The sequence below is a fragment of the Leptinotarsa decemlineata genome, unplaced genomic scaffold (assembly GCF_025532065.1).
Source record: "Leptinotarsa decemlineata unplaced genomic scaffold, Ldec_3_MD MMD2_tig00004204_RagTag_RagTag, whole genome shotgun sequence".
NCBI lineage: Eukaryota > Metazoa > Arthropoda > Insecta > Coleoptera > Chrysomelidae > Leptinotarsa > Leptinotarsa decemlineata.
Genome location: NW_027412603.1, coordinates 183478 through 202036, shown reverse-complemented (window position 1 = coordinate 202036; position 18559 = coordinate 183478). Strand labels below are relative to the sequence as shown.

Genomic DNA, 18559 nt, shown 5'->3' with positions numbered 1-18559 from the left:
CAAAATAATAATGAAGAAGTTGAACATAACAACGTTATACCTTCATTCATATATAAATCACTCCCATATATTCAAGAATTGACACCAAAATTAATTAATGTATTCCGAAATAATAACCTCAAAATATCTAAAACAAATGTCACTTCTATATCTAAATTATATAGTAAAGTAAAAGCTCCAATTTCAAATAAACAAAAATCCAATTTAGTATACAAAATTTCTTGTATGGATTGTTCTAAAACATATATAGGACAAACATCTAGACCTCTAAGTAGTCGCATCACTTCCCATAAGAGCGACTGTAGACGAAATGTTAATTCTTGTGCATTAACAGAACATGTTAATTCGGAGGATCATAAAATGAATTTTGAAAATCCAAATATTTTAGATAGAGAAACCAATACAACGAAAAGAATATTTTTGGAAATGATACATATTAATAACGAAGAACATTCAATGAATAAACGAACTGATATTGATAGTCTCAGCAAAATTTACACGTACCTACTGAAATATGATAAAGAAAATAAAAAATCTAGTAATTCGAGTATCATTCAGAATTTTCCCACTTGACATTGTCAGCCAAAATTTTTATTAACTGTCATTTATTAATGTTTTTCTATCTGTTTTTGAACCATTTTATATTTTATTCTCACGTTAGTAAGTTCTCCATATTTATATATTTTTTACAAGATATATAATCTTATTATTGTAGTTGTCCTGACGAAGGTGTGAAATATACCGAAAGCTTGACATATAACAAAGAGTTTTCTTTGTAACAGCCCAGCTATTGACTGCAACCTCACGAATTGAATCGATTTATAGTTAATCCAGTCACTAATTATTCTGTTATATATATATATATATATATATATATATATATATAGTTTGTATAAATATATATATATATATATATATATATATATATATTTAATGAAAAAAAATTATTTCATTTCATCAAAATATCCTCTTGATATCAATAACCCTTGGTGATTGGTTTCTTTCTGCTTGGTGTAGGTACAACTCAGAGAGGGATTCTATAAAAACAGATGCAATCATCATGAGGTGACTATATTTTATTAATAATATCGTTATTTTTGAAAAAAAATCAAAAAATACAAGGATCGAGAACATTTTTATTATGAAAATCACATTTATATCTATCCTATTTTCAGTACTATAGAAAAAAAATGAATTGAATTGTAACAATGATCTCGATTTACATTTTCTTGAAAGTATAGAAGTTTAGATGAGATAACATTATGAAATGATTGTGACGACTAATTCATATTACATGGATTAGTGATATTACATGGTAATTAGAACGGTTATCTGAATTGATGACTGAATAATATTGAGTTTTTTATTCATTCCACTTTTCATAGTAGGACTCAATGACTCAAGAGTAATGTTGAGTTACACAAAGTCAGAAATCAATTATTACAAATATGTCAGTCTAATTATAAAAAATCAAGTTTTCCGAGAGTTTAACTAAAAAATATACATTTGCTTGTCTAATCCTTCAGAAACACTGTTTTCTAATAATGATAATAATTCACTTATTTATAAAAACTTCCGACGAAGTTTCAGAAAACTCAGCACTCAGATTTTCTCACCTCTTCAATATTTATAAGTAATAGATTAATAGGTTTTTATGAAAAAATTGGCTTATCAGTTCTGCATGTTCATACTTTCAATTATTTGCCTTTATAATATGATCTTTTTTCTCTTTTCTTCTCAATATATATTTTTTTCGAAGTGGAAATCTGCAAAAAAAAAATAAAATACCTACAACATATTTACTATAACTAAAATGATATATTTTTCCAACTGAAGCTTGATTGATATTGTCACAACTATGAATAACGATCACGAATTATATGATTGTGACTCCTATCGACGACTATTCTGAACCGTGGTTCGCATAATCTCAAATCTGTTTTATTCATATGGTTACTTTATTCATATGATATAATAGAAATGATGACCAACTATCATATCGTGGAGTGAATATTACAACTAGGTAACTACAAATCAGTTTTTCTGGGAAAACTCAAATCCATGTTTTTTCACGATTGTGGTAGAAAGAATATGGAGGCTTGATTTCTAAATTTCATTTATTTAGCACTATAAATATTTTTGATTTCGATACATAATGTTCAAATGTAATGTTTTATAAAAGAATGGTATCTTTGTTTGTTTCATATTCAGTTCAGGAAATCAGGCTTCTAAATAAATTGTTTATTTAAAATTGCCTATTTATTGAATATATTTTTTCTCTGATGATTACCTGTAAACCGCCTGCATCAGTTACCTAGTTGTAGTATGTTGTGCACCTAACTTAATGGAATTTTTTAGTAAACTGTTCGACAGAAGATAGTGTGATACAAGTGATACAAGTTAGTGTTAAAACAAAAATAATAGAATCAAACAATTTTTTCAAAAGAAATTTGGAAGAATAGGAGAAAATATTTTGTGCTTATTCAATAATTCATCTACTCTGTCCGACACAGGCGTAGTTGTAGCACTTACGGGAAAATTATTAGGCACATTTATTTCATTACTATTTGCAACCTTCCTCTGAATAATAATAATTAGGCATTTCCTTTCTTTTCGAACGATTGCAAAGGCAATGATTCCGTAAAACAAGATTTTACTTAAGAGATGGGATCAATGTTTCTGTTCTTAACATTTTCAATACTTTATCATATAATCATCAACTGTAATCGAGAATATCAAACTTATATTATTTGATGATTATTTCAGATTTACAAGGATAATGAACTCTACTACTACATTGATGGATTTGATACTTCTAAAGCCAACTGGATGAGATACGTCAGTCCGCCTTCCTCCATTGATTCCCAAAACTTGATCGCGTATCAGCACGAAATGAATATTTATTTCTACACTATCAAACCTATCGAACCAAACCAAGAATTGCTGGTTTGGTACTGCAAGGAGTTTGCTGAGAGACTGAACTATCCTGTATCTTCAGAGCAAATGCTTCAAAGGATAAGTAAGTCCTTAAGAATTATGTAAGAGACCAAACATTATAATTTTTTTTGTTTAGGGGAAGAACACCAGTCGACAGAAATGCTAACAGTTAGTACAATCGATCCACCATTAAAGGAAAATCCATATGAACAACAACTGACTCCACCTGAGGGAAGTGTCAGGTCGGACGAAGGCTACCATAGCAATGAGTACCACGAAGACATTTTCACCCCGCCCGAAGAATCCAGTGACTCTGATAGTGAAAATAACTACGTTTTAGATTATAGTAAAAAATCCACGAAAGAAACCGCTGTCATCAAACCAGTATGCCCAGAAAACCAAGAAAATGAATGCAGGAAAGTTAAATACAAGGTCACCAAACCCTATCATTATAAGCCTGTTAAAAATGATTGTGATCAAGAGGCTGATAAAGACTCAAGAATGGATGATTCAGTACCTGAATTAACAACACCAACCTCGAGAATTATTATACCCCCAACATCCGTGATCGTGATGGACTCACCACCCCATGAAGTTCCTAATAACAAACACTTTTATGAAGCAGAAGTCAAATCGACTAATGGACTTCCTAAATACACACCCCCATCTTCAAGTATTCTGGAAAATATTTTACTGAGAACTAAGCTTGACAATAACAATAACGACAAAAGTCAGGGCAACACATCTACACCTCCAAGTTCACCTACGGAGATGGCGTATTCGTACAAGAAGAGCCACAGATATGGCACAGTTTCTTGTAGCGCAGATTCCAGCTCCAATATCCAGTCGCATATAGTTTCCCCAAGTAGAGCCGCACTGAAAACAACAAGTCCGCTACAAACTAATATCTATCTGACTCACACCACTGAATCTTACCACAACAATAACCAACCCACAAGTTACTATGCGGTCTACCCGTCTCCAGGTGGTATAGTTCACAGTACTATGAATTCTTCTCCCCCTCATCCCCACTCCCCTCCTGCGAGTAATTTCGTAAGTAATCATCACAATAATGGAACAAATTTGCTGGTTCCCTCAGCGCATCTCAATATGACTCACCACTTGCTAACTCCATTGCCGCCTCTTCAGATCAATAATAGTGTGCTAGCCCCTTCTTCCCGAAGCCCTGAACGGTATGACGTCGATTTGTGCTCAAGTAACCCCACTAGCCCAAACGGAGGTCCCTCTAGAGGATACAGGAGTCTTCCTTATCCTTTGAAAAAGAAAGATGGTAAAATGCATTATGAATGTAATGTCTGCAAGAAAACATTTGGCCAGTTATCCAACTTGAAGGTTCATTTGAGAACACATAGTGGAGAACGACCTTTCACATGCAATGTTTGTTCGAAATCATTTACTCAGCTTGCTCATCTACAGAAACATCACCTGGTGCACACAGGCGAACGTCCACATGAGTGCGCGGTTTGCAATAAGAAATTTTCTTCCACCTCCAACCTAAAAACGCATATGAGATTGCACAGTGGACTCAAACCGTTCGTATGTGAATTCTGCCCTGCCAAGTTCACCCAATTCGTTCATCTCAAACTTCACAAACGTCTGCACACGAACGAGAGGCCTTACATGTGTTTGGAGTGTGGCAAAAACTATATTAGTGCTTCGGGGTTGAGGACGCACTGGAAGACAACAGGCTGCAGGCCGAATGAGGAAGAGCTTAAAAATGATGGATCTCCAAATTGTTACTACGACTATTCTGGATCTGATGGCAGTTTGGGTGAGTTTGTTTTATCTATCAATGAATAACTTCTCATCACCAATCAATTGATTCTTTATCACTTTGAACAAAAAATTGTTGCCTAGCTAGGAATGGTTTCTTTTGGATTTAGCAGAAATACAAAAGTTTTGCAATTGAAAAATCAGTTGAAACTACTTCTCAAACTTCTTGTTTTATTTTTTTTTGTTTTATCAATAACTTATCGTTTCTATGAAAACATATTACAATCAGTCATAAAAGAAAAACTAAACTGAAATAATACACAGAGTGAACAAAGCTGTTTTCCAATACTCCCACTCTTTGTTCACGTTCTTGAAGAGATGGATAATGCATTTCTATTTTTCATAAATTTCATTCTTGGAAGTGGCTTGGTGAACATGTCTGCAAGTTGTTCCTCTGAACAGACATACGATAGAGATAGCAATCCATTCTCCACTTGTTCCCTTATGTAATGAAATTTTATGTCGATATGTTTGGTTTTCCTGTGATGTTCTTGATTTTTAACCAAACTAATAGCACCTTGATTATCGACGAACAATATTGTCGATTCTTCTACTACAATTTTCAATTCATGTAGAAACGAACGTATCCAAACAATTTCTTGAGCTGCATCAGACGCTGCTATGTATTCTGATTCGGTTGTTGATCTCGATACACATTTTTGTTGATGTGAAGACCATGTTACGATACCTCCATTCATCATAGTTGCGTAGCCAGTTGTTGATTTGCGAGTATCAATGTTCCCGGCAAAATCTGCATCAGAAAAGGCTTGCAAGTTCATTCTTCCTGTTCCATATTTGATACCAACATCACGACTTCCTTTCAAATATCTAAATATTCGTTTAACAGCAACCCAATGTACCTTCCTTGGCTTTGACAAGAATCTGCTCACTTGACTAACTGCATACATAATGTCTGGCCTTGTTACAGTTGCCAAAAACATTAAAGATCCTACTGCTTCTCTGTAGGGTATAGATTCCATTTCCTGTTCTTCACTAGTCGTGCGTTGTCCCATTTCCTGGACTACATTTGGATCTGCTGGTGTGGAATTCGGATTGCAGTCGAACATATTGAACTTATCCAGGATCCTTGATAAATATCCCTGCTGGCTTATGAAAATCTGGTTTAGTTCTCTTTCTCGATGTATTTCAATTCCCACAAAGTAATTTCCATTTCCGGTAGTTATTTTGAATTGTAATGCAAGTTCCTTCAATACCATATCAATAATTTCAGTTGACTTCGATAAGATCAGTCCGTCGTCTACGTAAAGAGCAATATATAACTCTTCTCCTTGAAACTTTGCTCGAAAAACACATTTGTCTGCATTCAGTTGTGTAAACGAGAATTTTGTCATAAATTCTACAAATTTTTGATTCCAGCAACGTGGACTCTGCTTCAGACCATATAGGCTTTTTATTAGCTTGCAAACCAAGGAAGGATCACTACTTTCAAATCCTTCTGGTTGACACATGTAAATATTGTCTTGAAGATCTCCATTTAAAAATGCCGTCTTGACATCGAATTGCTTCATTTCCATGTTTTCAGCTGCCGCCAGTGCAAGAAGAATTCGTATTGAGTCATATCTAATCACAGGAGAAAACGTTTCGTGGTAGTCGATTCCAGCTGTTTGCGAATAACCTTTAGCGCACAATCTTGCTTTGAATCTGAGAATAGTGTTGTCTGGTTTATATTTGATTCTAAAAACCCACTTGCAACCAATAGCTGTTTGATCTGTGGGCAGTTTCTCAAGACACCAGGTGTTGTTTTGTTCCAAAGAGGCCATTTCTTCTTCCATAGCTTTTCTCCATTCTGTTTTGAAAGCACTAGACATTGCTTCTGAATACGTTTTTGGTTCATCGATGACAGCTGCCATTGCTATGTCATAATTTTCACGATATCTCAATGGTATATTGATGCAGGCTCCATTTCGAAGTTGAATACTGGATGGATTTTCTGTCGATTCATTATCAATGATTGAATCGTCCTGCCCCTGATCTTGATGAAAATCTGTTTCCATTTCATTGCGTTCTGCTGCAGGGTTCGTACTGTCTCTTCCTTGAAGTTCTAGGTATCCATATTTGGGGCCGTTTTTTGCGACTATATCTTCGTTGAAGTTAACATTTCGCATAATTGAAATTTTCTTCGATTGGGGATCAAGAAGTCTATAATTAGAACTGTAACCATCATATCCAACAAATATCATTTCCTTTGATTTCTGTTCGAGTTTATTCCTGAATCTATTAGGAATGTGTGCATATGCCTCAACCCCAAATTTCTTCATATGACTTAGATCCAACGCTTTTCCTGACCATTTTTCGTAGGGTGTTTCATTGCCTGTTTTCTTACAAACTCGACGATTCAGAGTGTAAACTGATGTGTTGACTGCTTCAGCCCAAAGTTCGTCTGATAAATCAGTATTTGCAAGCATAGCTCTGGCACTTTCGACTACTGTTCTCATATCCCTTTCAACTGTACCATTTTGTTCAGGATTATATGCGGAGCTTCTTTCATGGATGATTCCTCTCCTTTGTAAATGATTTTTGAATTGTTGGTTAATATATTCTGCTCCATTATCTGTCCGGAGTATTTTCATTTTACTCTCACTTTGTCTTTCGAGCATTCTCTCAAATTCGAGGAATTTGGAATACACATCACTTTTGTGTTTTATGAAATACACCCAGCGATATGAGGTGTTCTCATCTTTGAACAGAACGAAGTAATCAGCTCCACCAATGGATGTACAAGGCATCTTTCCACTTACATCGGAATGTATATATTCTCCGGGTCTAATAGCTCGTTCATTGATACTGGCTTTGAATGGTTTTCGAGATTGCTTCCCAAATTGGCAGGATTCGCAGAACAAACCTTCTGTACTAGCTATTTTCGGTCCTGGGATTCGACCTTCATCAGCCATTTCCTTCAAAGTTTGGAAATTAACGTGACCTAATCTTTCATGCCATAACATAACTGAATTGAGTATGCTTGCTACATTGGCTTGGCTTTCTTTAGGGTTTTCAAATAACATTTTGAAGCAATGATTATACTGTTTTCTTCCAGCTGCCACTAACTTTGTAGAGTTATAAATTTCGATCTTATCATTTTTAAAAATAACCTTCAAATTTTTCTCAGTCACAGCTCTCACTGAGAAAAGATTTTTCTTCAGATTTGGCACATAAAGGGTATTTTGTAAAGTACATGATAACTTTTCCTTTCTTAACACAGCTTCCACTTCTATTGAACCAATTCCTTCTGCATATACAAAAGAATTATCTCCGAGCTGAATTGATACTCGAGGATTTATTGGATGGAGCTCTGTGAACCATTCTTTGTGAAATGTCATGTGCTTTGATGCTGCACTGTCCGCCAACCAAGCATTATCGTAGCCTTTAATTTCGAGATTTTTCCACTCGGCACTCAAGGCTTGATGTTTGAATTTCCACTGATGATTTTTCAGTTGTCGGTTATCTTTGTTTTTATTAGCTGACCTGTACCTGCACTCGGACTTATAGTGACCTTTCTTGTGGCAATAAAAACATTCAACATTCTTCTTTTGCTGAAGATTCGAACGATTAGCATGGCTACTAGAGGAGTCGTATCTATCTGAATGATGCGAATTTGGTTTTGCTGCTACAAATGCTGTTGCGGCTTCGTCATTTTGGGATAGACTCATTTCTTCCTTCAGCAAACGAGCCGTCAGGTTATTGAACGTTTGCTTGGTTTCATCATAGGAATCCCACGCTGTGATGAAGGATCCATATTTGGCAGGAAGACTTCCCAAAACTTTAGCTATTTTATCGATATCGGAAATCTGTTCACCTACGTCAGCAAGAGCTTGTGCCATTGATTCGATTTTGCTAATGTGCTGAGCAATACTATCAATTTCGGACATTCTATAGTTGAAAAACTTCTGTTTCAGCGTCACCTTATTAACTGACGACCTTTGTTCGTGGATGATTTTTAGTCGACTCCACATTTCTGGTGCTGTTTTACAACTCATCACTGTCTGTAATTGATCAAACTCCATTGCTGTTGAAATGATAAGCATGGCCTTCGAATTGGATTCTTCCCATTCTTTCTTTTCCTTTTCATCATCTGTGATTGCAGGCTTTCGTTTCTGTCCGTCAACTAGGTTCAGAAGTCCTTCGGCGTTGAAGATAATTTGCATCTGATACTTCCACAGGTGGAAATTAGTTCCATCAAACTTTTGGATGTGAAGAGACCTCAGCTTGTCCATCTTTACTCACTTTCTTGGCTTGTTAGAACCAGAAGTATAACTCGATGTGACACTGACACTTTTTCGCAAAATAAACTTGTGCAAAACTTATTTACAGGATTTCTCAGAACACAGTTACGTGTACTGGGCCCATAACCTTTTGGATTTAGCAGAAATACAAAAGTTTTGCAATTGAAAAATCAGTTGAAACTACTTCTCAAACTTCTTGTTTTATTTTTTTTTGTTTTATCAATAACTTATCGTTTCTATGAAAACATATTACAATCAGTCATAAAAGAAAAACTAAACTGAAATAATACACAGAGTGAACAAAGCTGTTTTCCAATAGTTTCTTCTGAGTTCCTTCAGAAGATAAGAGGGAAGCGTCATTATTCATGCCTCCCATATACTGGTAAAAATTTTTCCACCGGTACCGGTGGCAATTTAATTACCGCCCATATTAGCGAGACAAGTGTGGAATTTTTCAGTGTAATTTTTCATTTTGAGTGTACTTTTGTGTTGAAATAAAACTTTATAGGGTAAAGTTGCGATATAAATTTATATCGAGATATTACACTCTTGACAGAATTTTACAGTAGAATTTTACACTATTATATAATTTCACAGTGGAATTCAATACTCTGATAAAATTTTACGGTGTAATTTTTCATTTACGGGTTATATTACCTTGGGATATTCCGTTGTAAGAAGGTCCGTATTCAGAGTAGTTTTGAAGATAATGATACCTCAATCGGATGTTGACTCTTGACTCTTAAGTGGCCATTTTTCCTCATAATTTAGATAATTGAATGCACAAGACATATCACACATTGATATACTAAAAAAATATATATACAAAATAAGTTCATATACATTCTTGAAATGAAATTCTACAAAACATTTTTTTTCATTTTCAAAAAAGTCAAATAACAGTACAAAATAAAAAAAACATTCTTCAAACTAACACATTTTCTTTCTTGCTCATGGTGGTATTATTCGGATAGAGAAATGAAAGTAATATTTTTTTTCTTTTTTCCTGAATTTCTATTATTATCCTAAAAGAGAAATGAAATATCATCAAATGAATAGGTTTAGAAATCTAAAAACACAGTAAGTTGACGAACACACATTCCTAGAGAAAAACTACTACTAGTTTGAATTCAATATTAATATTTCTCAAAAATTTTTGATACATATTCAACCGTTTAAATAAAAAATTAGATTTTTCCAAATGTTTTCCAACATCTGAAATATAGCAAATATAGCTATAATGATATGGTATGAGGTGGTGAAGTGTTTTGTTCACCTCTTCAACAGAAACAAAAAGGTCCTAAAGTGTTTCTCGATTCCTTCAATTTTGAGTTCCAACTTGCCTCCCATCGCAAAAATGTTTTCAAGTTCAATAATAAGAATCATAAATCCTCAAATTTATCCAAAATTATGAGAGATACGAATAAAACGTTCAGATATTTTTTAGGTGAATGGAATTACGATTTAACATTGTCGATATTTGCAACCACCAATACGAAACTTTATTCCTCATCGAAATTCATTTTTAAAATGGATCGTGCATACGGCGTCACTGATGAGTCACGCCACTGCTATCGAGTATATCTCTTTTTCTCAATACCATTCAGTAATTATCACAAACATTTTCAAATATATGTTATGTAATTATTTGAAAATCAGTTAAAATAATATATGTTGTACTATTCCATATAGTATGAAATAATTCGCGATGTGAGGTTAGGATATACTTGTAATAAAAAAAACACTGTATAATGCATAACAAGAAAACTCAATGAATTCATCTGTTTATTGGACTAGTTATTGAAATTCTACAAGAAATGTACTCACCTTCTTTACTTATTTTCACCAATAACAAAGATATTCTAATGCACACGTCAGACAAACCGATGCGCTTTTGTAGACAAGAATGAACAATACAATAATCACTCACAAATACAAGCGTAACTTTACATTCGCTAAAGAGATGGCGAAAATTTACATTTCACTAAGAGGGAATACCCATTCTCTCCACATGAAATTATACGTTTAATTCTCAATGAAAAGTACACTGCCTACTGAAATTACTCTCGGAGATGTGAATTATTCAATAGAGAGAGTATATTTTCAATAAAACTGAAGTAATTTTTTTCGTTCGAAATGAAAATTCCGAGGTGAATTTCAATCATTTTTCCAGGTGTAGAACCTAGAAAAAGGAAAATTTACAAAATGGATATTTGTTGATGAAAAAAAAAACCTTTTTGGCTTTTTACTTCACCATCTTCGCGCAAAAAATGTGGAAAATTTCCTAAGAAATGAAGAAAGCAATTACGAATGCTTTTACGTACTACCATCATGACATGAATAGAATTGTCTCGTCAGATGACAAAAAGTCGTAATTTTATGAATGATATGCATGCTTTGTCTTGTTACGTTATCAATAAAGATATTGATGAGGTAATAATATAAGTAAGTTATTCCGAAACTTCGAAGTACGCCATTGGGAATATCATTCCACGTAAGTGGAATTTTATATCGTAACTCTTTCAGATATTATATTATGTAGCATTTCTGTGATTGATATCTGTTTCAATTCCTTGGCGAACGTTTGGGAATACAAAATAAATAGGAAAAAGTGATTTTCGTAGTACTTTTCATTTCGTGTATACTTAGTGATAATGTGAAAGTGGATGTTTCGTTAGGGCTTTCACTTTCAGTTCGTATTTGAATGTTTCTTCTATGCATGATCCGTACATCTTTGTGAACAGTTCACTTTGAATTTAATTGCTTTCTCACTTCCGACATTTACAACATTTTTCGTATAAAGATGGGGAAGTAGAAAACCGAAAAATTGTCTCCCACAAACTAATGTCACTTAAAAAATAAACCCACTTCCAATTCAAACAAGATAATATTATTGATAATGAAACTAATACCTCGTAACCGCGGTCTGCAGGTGATCTACTTGAATAAGTTCAGTATGGACCTGCTGCTGGATAAACGAGAAACATCTGCGAGACTAGCCTCTGTGAGAAATCTTACATAAATATCTGTCGGATATAATTTAATATCCAGCGTGGTATTAGCCGGGGAAGTAGTTTTTCCACAGACGTTTACCAGACCGTAGTGTGTAGGTAGTTGGGAGAGATTATTATTTCGGAATATTCATTTCCTTATAGTCATTAATTGATTATTATATTATTATTATATCATAATGATTGATATAACATCAGTATCTTTTGTCAGTTTTGAGGGCCGTCATAATGCCGAATTTTTTCATAACGTTTCATAACATCGTTAGCTTCTTCAGAGGCTTCTCAAATGTTGAAAGCAGGCTGTTGTATTCTCGATCGAATGATATATTTAATTCTGAACGAGATAGGTTGGGAAAAATCGAGGCGACGAAGCAGTAAGTTGTGTTGATCTTATGGGCATCTGGGCGGTGCGCTATCTTCGTTTTGGCGAGGATTGGGTTCCATTTTGGGTTGAGTTCTAGTGTTTCTTCTTTCACGTCCTGGACTAGCCGACTATGATATTCCTCGGCCAGCGATAACAACTCAACTCCTCCAAAGAGGATTTGGTGATCTTTCTCACTAAGCGCTTGTTCCGTCACTGCTGATTTATCTGATCGTCCCATTTCACAACAGCAGTTGCAAAAATTCGGGGTTGTATAGAATCTACAGAATAACATAATTTTTCCTTTGAAAAAAATTTATTCAAATACTGATTCCCTCAGTATCGAAATCGGATTATTTTTCGATAATGAAATAACGTAATCTTTCCAACTCTTCTTTCGGACAAAAATTGTTTTCGGAATTTGTTTTGTCTGTTGGTATATACGCAAGCAACCCCGTATTTTCATAGAAAGCTTTCAAATAAAAATAAAATAAAGGATGTTCCACTGAAAAAATGAGAAAAAAATGTAATCGAACTTTCATTCTCTCAGTGTTCAAAAAAATTATTTCGAATGATATACAGGGTGTCCCTGGACTTCCTCTTTTCCTCTCGGGAATGTATAGATGGGGTCAAAATATCACCAGTACTTCATATAACTTTTTTTCCTAAAAGTCTTCGTAACCAAGTTACGGGCCCTCGAAGTTACAAAATGAAAAATGTTTTTCTTTGATAACTTTTCAAGTGAATATTCAAAATCATCCAAATTTTGGTAGTTGACTAAACAAATGAATTCCGTCGATGAGCTTTCATGCAGGAGTCAGTTGTTTTGCTACAAAGTCAGGAACGGACTACCCCCGATGGTCCACACCCCAAAACTTTGAAATGACAGATATTTTTCAATATTTTTCAACAAATTAAGGTTACTTGGACAATTTTATGAATAAAAGTACTCGTGTGGAAAGTCGATCGGAGCAACGAGTCTTGATAAAAATGTAGTTTCACTCGACGACATCAAACCCGCTCGTCCACCATTATTTGAAATGAATAATTATCAAAGCAGAAATAACTCTCGGGAATTACTCTTTGACTCTTTGAAAATTTGTGCTCAATTGCTTTTTCTGGGTACCAATAAACATTTGTTCAGTCGTTCTGATAAAAACTTTTCAGTAAATGGCCTGATTTGTTCATATATATAAAAAAAAATTATCTAGATTACATTGTATGTGTCCTCGAAAGTTGGATGTTTCATCAATTAAGGTCCCTATTGCAACATATTTTATTTCTTTACTTAGCAAACTAATGAATTTTTATTTAATTTTTTCAACTTTTACAGGATCCATGGATCTCAAGGATGGCCACGACGACCCAAAAGATCTTTACGAAAACCACAACTCCCAACCTCAACTGAGCCATCCTGTGCTACATCCTGGACTTTCCAGGCCGCTACCTTCCTTGATTCAAAATGGCACACACCAGAGGTCTACCCAAATCAACCTCCACCCCGGAAAGGAGACCAGGCCGAGTGTCATAGAGTCGAGTCAACCCCATATAATTGAGTGTACCTAAAATGTATTTATTTCTGCTGCGGATTTGGGACATAATTGTGGAATATTTCCATTACACAGTCCAAATCTGTGTGACTGCTCATTAGTTATAATTTCTGTTAAGTTTTTAATGTTTATTTATTCTTGAAGAATGCTGACATGCTGTGTTCCAAAAATGTTGTATGTTTTTTGTTTATGTTTGTTGCAGACTCAGTTTTTTTGGAAACGAAAATGATCTTTGGGAGGTTACTTGTTATAGTATTCATTATTACGTTGAATGCCAAATTTTCTGATAACATGAAATGGCATGAATACTTATTGGAAACCAATTGGAAAATAATTATGATAACATATCGAAGAGAACATTTTTGTTTCCTTTTCTTAGATTTTGTAGAAACATTCAAATTTTATGCATTTTGGAGCGAAGTATAGTACTGATTAAAGTGTTTTTTTCTGAAGATACTCATTACTACTGTTGAGATGAATAATTTATTTAGTATTTATTGATAGTTATATATATATATATGAAGTATTTTATGGAAATACCCGAATTTTGAATTTAGACTGATTATGAAAAAGCAATATTGTAACCATGACTTGGATTTTTATATAGTCTAAAATTGACGGTTACTTGGTTTAATGTTTAGATGTTATGACCGAAAATTTCCTGAAAAGACTTAAAAACCGATGAACTTGATCAGTATATAAATGGGATTCTTGGCATTTTTGTTCTTGTCTTTTTCTGATCTAGTTTTTGGGTAACAATTCAAAGATTAAATTGTTTCACTAAACAGTTGAAAATTTCCACATAGTTTATCTAGGTCTTTCGACGATAAATATTGAATTACTTCTTAATTCACTTCCAAATCTGCGATATGCATTAAAACAATGACTGGCGAAAATGAACTTCTCAATTTCTGAAACAATTTATTCAATGCATATCTCGTCCATAAATTACTTATTTCAATATATCCAAATAAATATAAACCAAATAAGTTCATCCATTTCTCCTAACGCTAATATTTAAATACATGTAATTCTGTGTACGTAATATTTCGAATACTAAATGGTGCTTGTGACAATTCTTTTTAAGTGTGTGAAAATATTCGGCTTAAATAGTCGATGGATCAGTATTATAATTTTTGGGCGATATAATCAGATATCACTCTTCTCAGATTTAAATAACACACATACGATAGATCAACTACAACATCACATCAAAGCATGTTTTCACATCAACCTGGTCCATTGATTGAATGATACTAGCAGTGGAGAAATCAATTTTCCGCTTGCACTAAGAGAATCAGTATTAAAATTGAGTTTGGTTCAAATTATGAGTATATATCATCGATCATATTTTTTGTAAAAACATATTTTTGTATATTTGGAGTTTGTAAATATTTCTCAGTTCAGGTACCTACCTGGAAATTTGTAGGAGTTTTGTAAAAGTTTTGTAAATGGTTTCGACAACTTGCCTGTGTACATACATTTTATTTATTATGCAGAGTATATTTTCGTTTTTATTTAATTGCGGGAACAGTGAATCATTATTCATAAACTGGTGGTAATATCATATTCAATTTCGCAAATAATATCCAAAAGTTTATAAGATAGTTGCAAAGTAGTATGTACCATGTACAAACAATTCCTTTAGGATCCGTTATTTATTTTTGTAGCATAAGCTGTTCATAATATCCTCCACAGACAGTAAATATTGACTCGAACAAAAGTTGGTAGGCTGGATTAGATTCTTAGTCTGCTGTAGAGGTTAATATTTCTTCTATGGTGGGTGAAACCCTCAAGAGCTGCCTTTGTTTTGAACAAATACATGATGTGCACGAATTTCAGAATGATAAAGTAGACTAAGGTGGGTACCTTGTTCTTTTTTCTTTACAAAGGTATGGTTTTATGATTATTTTCTTCACCCCATAACTTAGGTCATACTTAGTGTTAGAAAATTCGCTATTTACGTTGTCAGATTTTTGTATCTTTTTCATTTTCACTTTGAAGTTTTCAAAACTATTTTGGTATATTTGATGCATGTAAAAATGTTCATATGACTATTAAAATTATAAAAAATACACCATACACTTTCATTTAGTAGGTTTACCGTTTCACTTAATTTGAGTTTAAGCAGATGACTAACTGAATTCAAAAAAGTCTTGACAGATTCTGAATTTGAAACCAAAATGTTAGAGTAAGGTATTACGAAAGAAGTAAACTTCAATAACAAACAACGTGCAAATAACGAAAAATTGAAAAAACAAATTAGGTCTAAGCAAAGAAGAAATTTAATTCCAGAGTTGGAACAAGTGATAGTAAAAATCAATAAATTTTTAAATACTTATACACGAATTGAAACAATATTAAAAAGAAATTTCCGAAATTTCTTAGATGATCTTCGCTTCGGACACCATATTGATGATTGTTATAGTTGATACTCTTGAGTTTCATGCTTAACTGTAGATGGGGAAGACTTCCTGAGGTAACAGCCTGCTCACAACTTTCATTAAATAATGATTTTTTTGTCGCTTTCTCAAACGACATATTTGATCTCTGACGTTATTGTGTTTCCCGACGTTCGCAAAAGATATCGCTTTGCAGCAAGAGAGAAAACCAGAGTTTAGGGAGATTGCGAAATATAGTCAACTTCAGACGAGGGGTTACCTGAAGAAAGAGGTAATGCGTGGTTGCAAACACACTATGTCATCAGTGACATAGTGACAACAATTTTGACGTTACTGACAGTGAGTGAACTTTTTTTGTTTCAAAGGAATGGATTACTCTGATCATTAAATTCGTGTTCTAGGTAGGCAATAATAACAACTTCCCAAGCCACCTTGCAGAATCATCCCGACTTCAATTAGATGAATTGTCTCGAAAAATATAACCGGTGGATATCGAACACGCGACTTTTCGATCGTGAGTCGGGCGAACACCTACTCCGGCAATTCACAGTTAATTTTAGAATAGAGGATTATTTTGTGAGTTTGTGGTTGGTTTAAAAATTTTTTTAAAAGTTTCTTTGGTGAACATTTTCATCGTCAAGTGTTTTATAGTTTGTTTATTCTCTTTATATATATAATGGAATCGGCCGATACTTGATGAAAATCCATTGAAGCCATTGTATGGCGAAACACGTGTTGCGTTTTTGTAAAACAATTTAGTGAAAATCTCACAATAAAGTGTTTTTGGAATATATTCTCTTTATATTATACAGTATATTGAAAGTTTGTAATGTTTTGAAACAGCCCGGACACAAGTGCTGAGTTAATGAATGTTTGAACAATTATCAGCAGTGGATAAATGTTTGCTACAAGTTCAATAATTAGGTACCCCTTAAGGAATCAATTCCAAAATAAACTATTCACAAAGATGCATCATGCACAGAAGTTTCTTCCAGACACAAACTGGAAAGAACCCTACCGAAACAATTACTTTCAAAACATTAAACACTGAATTACGAGTACAGGAATATCACTTTTTCCTATAGTCCGTTCATAATTTGTCGATAGCACAAAAAGAGGGCCCAAGTCATAAAACGGTCGTAAAACTCGTAAAATCATAGGCGGAGGTTCCTGAGATGTTTATTCATTAAATATAAAGCTTCAGTTTATATTCGAAACTTGCCTTGAAAGGGTGAAGTTGTTACGAACGAAAATAATTTTTGGTTTAGTACATTTTTTAATCGCATTTAATTTACGGCTCGTTGGTGTTTCGGCGTCTACGGCAGTAATTAACGTCTCTAATATTTATTTTGCGAATTTTGTGCAGTGCGTGAGTAACTTTTTTTCATATTCCTACAAACATATACGTACCTTTCGTTCCTGCTTGTTTTGTTTGATTGCTTGCGATGGCTTCGTCATCATCATCATCATCAAGTTTTACACCGGTACTGTTGCGTACAGTCAGTAAGTCTGTCTATTCACCAAGAGAGAAGACTATTGTTTTGAACGTTCACGATGCTCTGGTTTCTCAGAATCCCACAAACACTGTTCAGAACATAATCAAGAGTTGTGCCAACATGACGGGCGTAGGGGAGTCAACAATATATAGGTTCCTATCAGAAAGAAAAAAAAGGTATAGCTAACCCAAATACAAACGAATACTTAAAGAGGGGGAGAAAACCTATTGAAATTGATGAATTTGCCAAAAATGGTATTTGAAGGAAAATTCACGAATTTTTTTACAAAAAAGAAATACCCAACTTAAACAAAATTTTACAAAAAGTTAGAGACGACCCGGATTTGCCTCATGTCGGACGAACCAAATTGTGGCAAGTTTTAAAAGAATTAAATTTCCGGTGGAGGAAATCAGACCGAAAATCACTTTTGATTGACCGGGAAGAGATAATATGTTGGAGAAGAAAGTATCTAAGATCTATACGAAAATTTTGGGCTGAAGGAAGGCCAATTTACTATCAGGACGAAACGTGGGTAAACGCAGGTCATACTCTCACAAAAATTTGGACAGATAAAAATATATCAAGCTCCAGGCAAGCCTTTATGGAAGGTTGGTCTACTGGTATTTCCCCACCCTCTGATAAAAGCAGTAGATTAATAGTTTCTCAGATTGGCAGTGAAAAAGGATTTGCTAAGCATGGTTTGTTGGAATTTGAATCCAAAAGCACAAAAGACTATCACGAGGAGATGACAGCTGATGTTTTCGAAG

General features: G+C 34.0%; 1 protein-coding gene across 8 annotated transcripts in view; it reads left to right on the top strand.

The window, feature by feature from the left end:
- Blimp-1 (PR domain zinc finger protein 1) overlaps positions 1 to 15969 on the top strand; it is an 88743-nt gene extending 72774 nt beyond the window's left edge. For all 8 annotated transcript variants that reach the window (XM_074178602.1, XM_074178607.1, XM_074178600.1 and 5 more), the window contains 3 exons: positions 2767 to 3019; positions 3074 to 4729; positions 13678 to 15969. In XM_074178602.1, the coding sequence (XP_074034703.1) occupies positions 2767 to 3019; positions 3074 to 4729; positions 13678 to 13910 (2142 nt within the window). In that variant the 3' untranslated portion in view covers positions 13911 to 15969. The remainder of the gene's footprint in view (positions 1 to 2766; positions 3020 to 3073; positions 4730 to 13677) is intronic.
- Positions 15970 to 18559: the final 2590 nt, after the last annotated feature.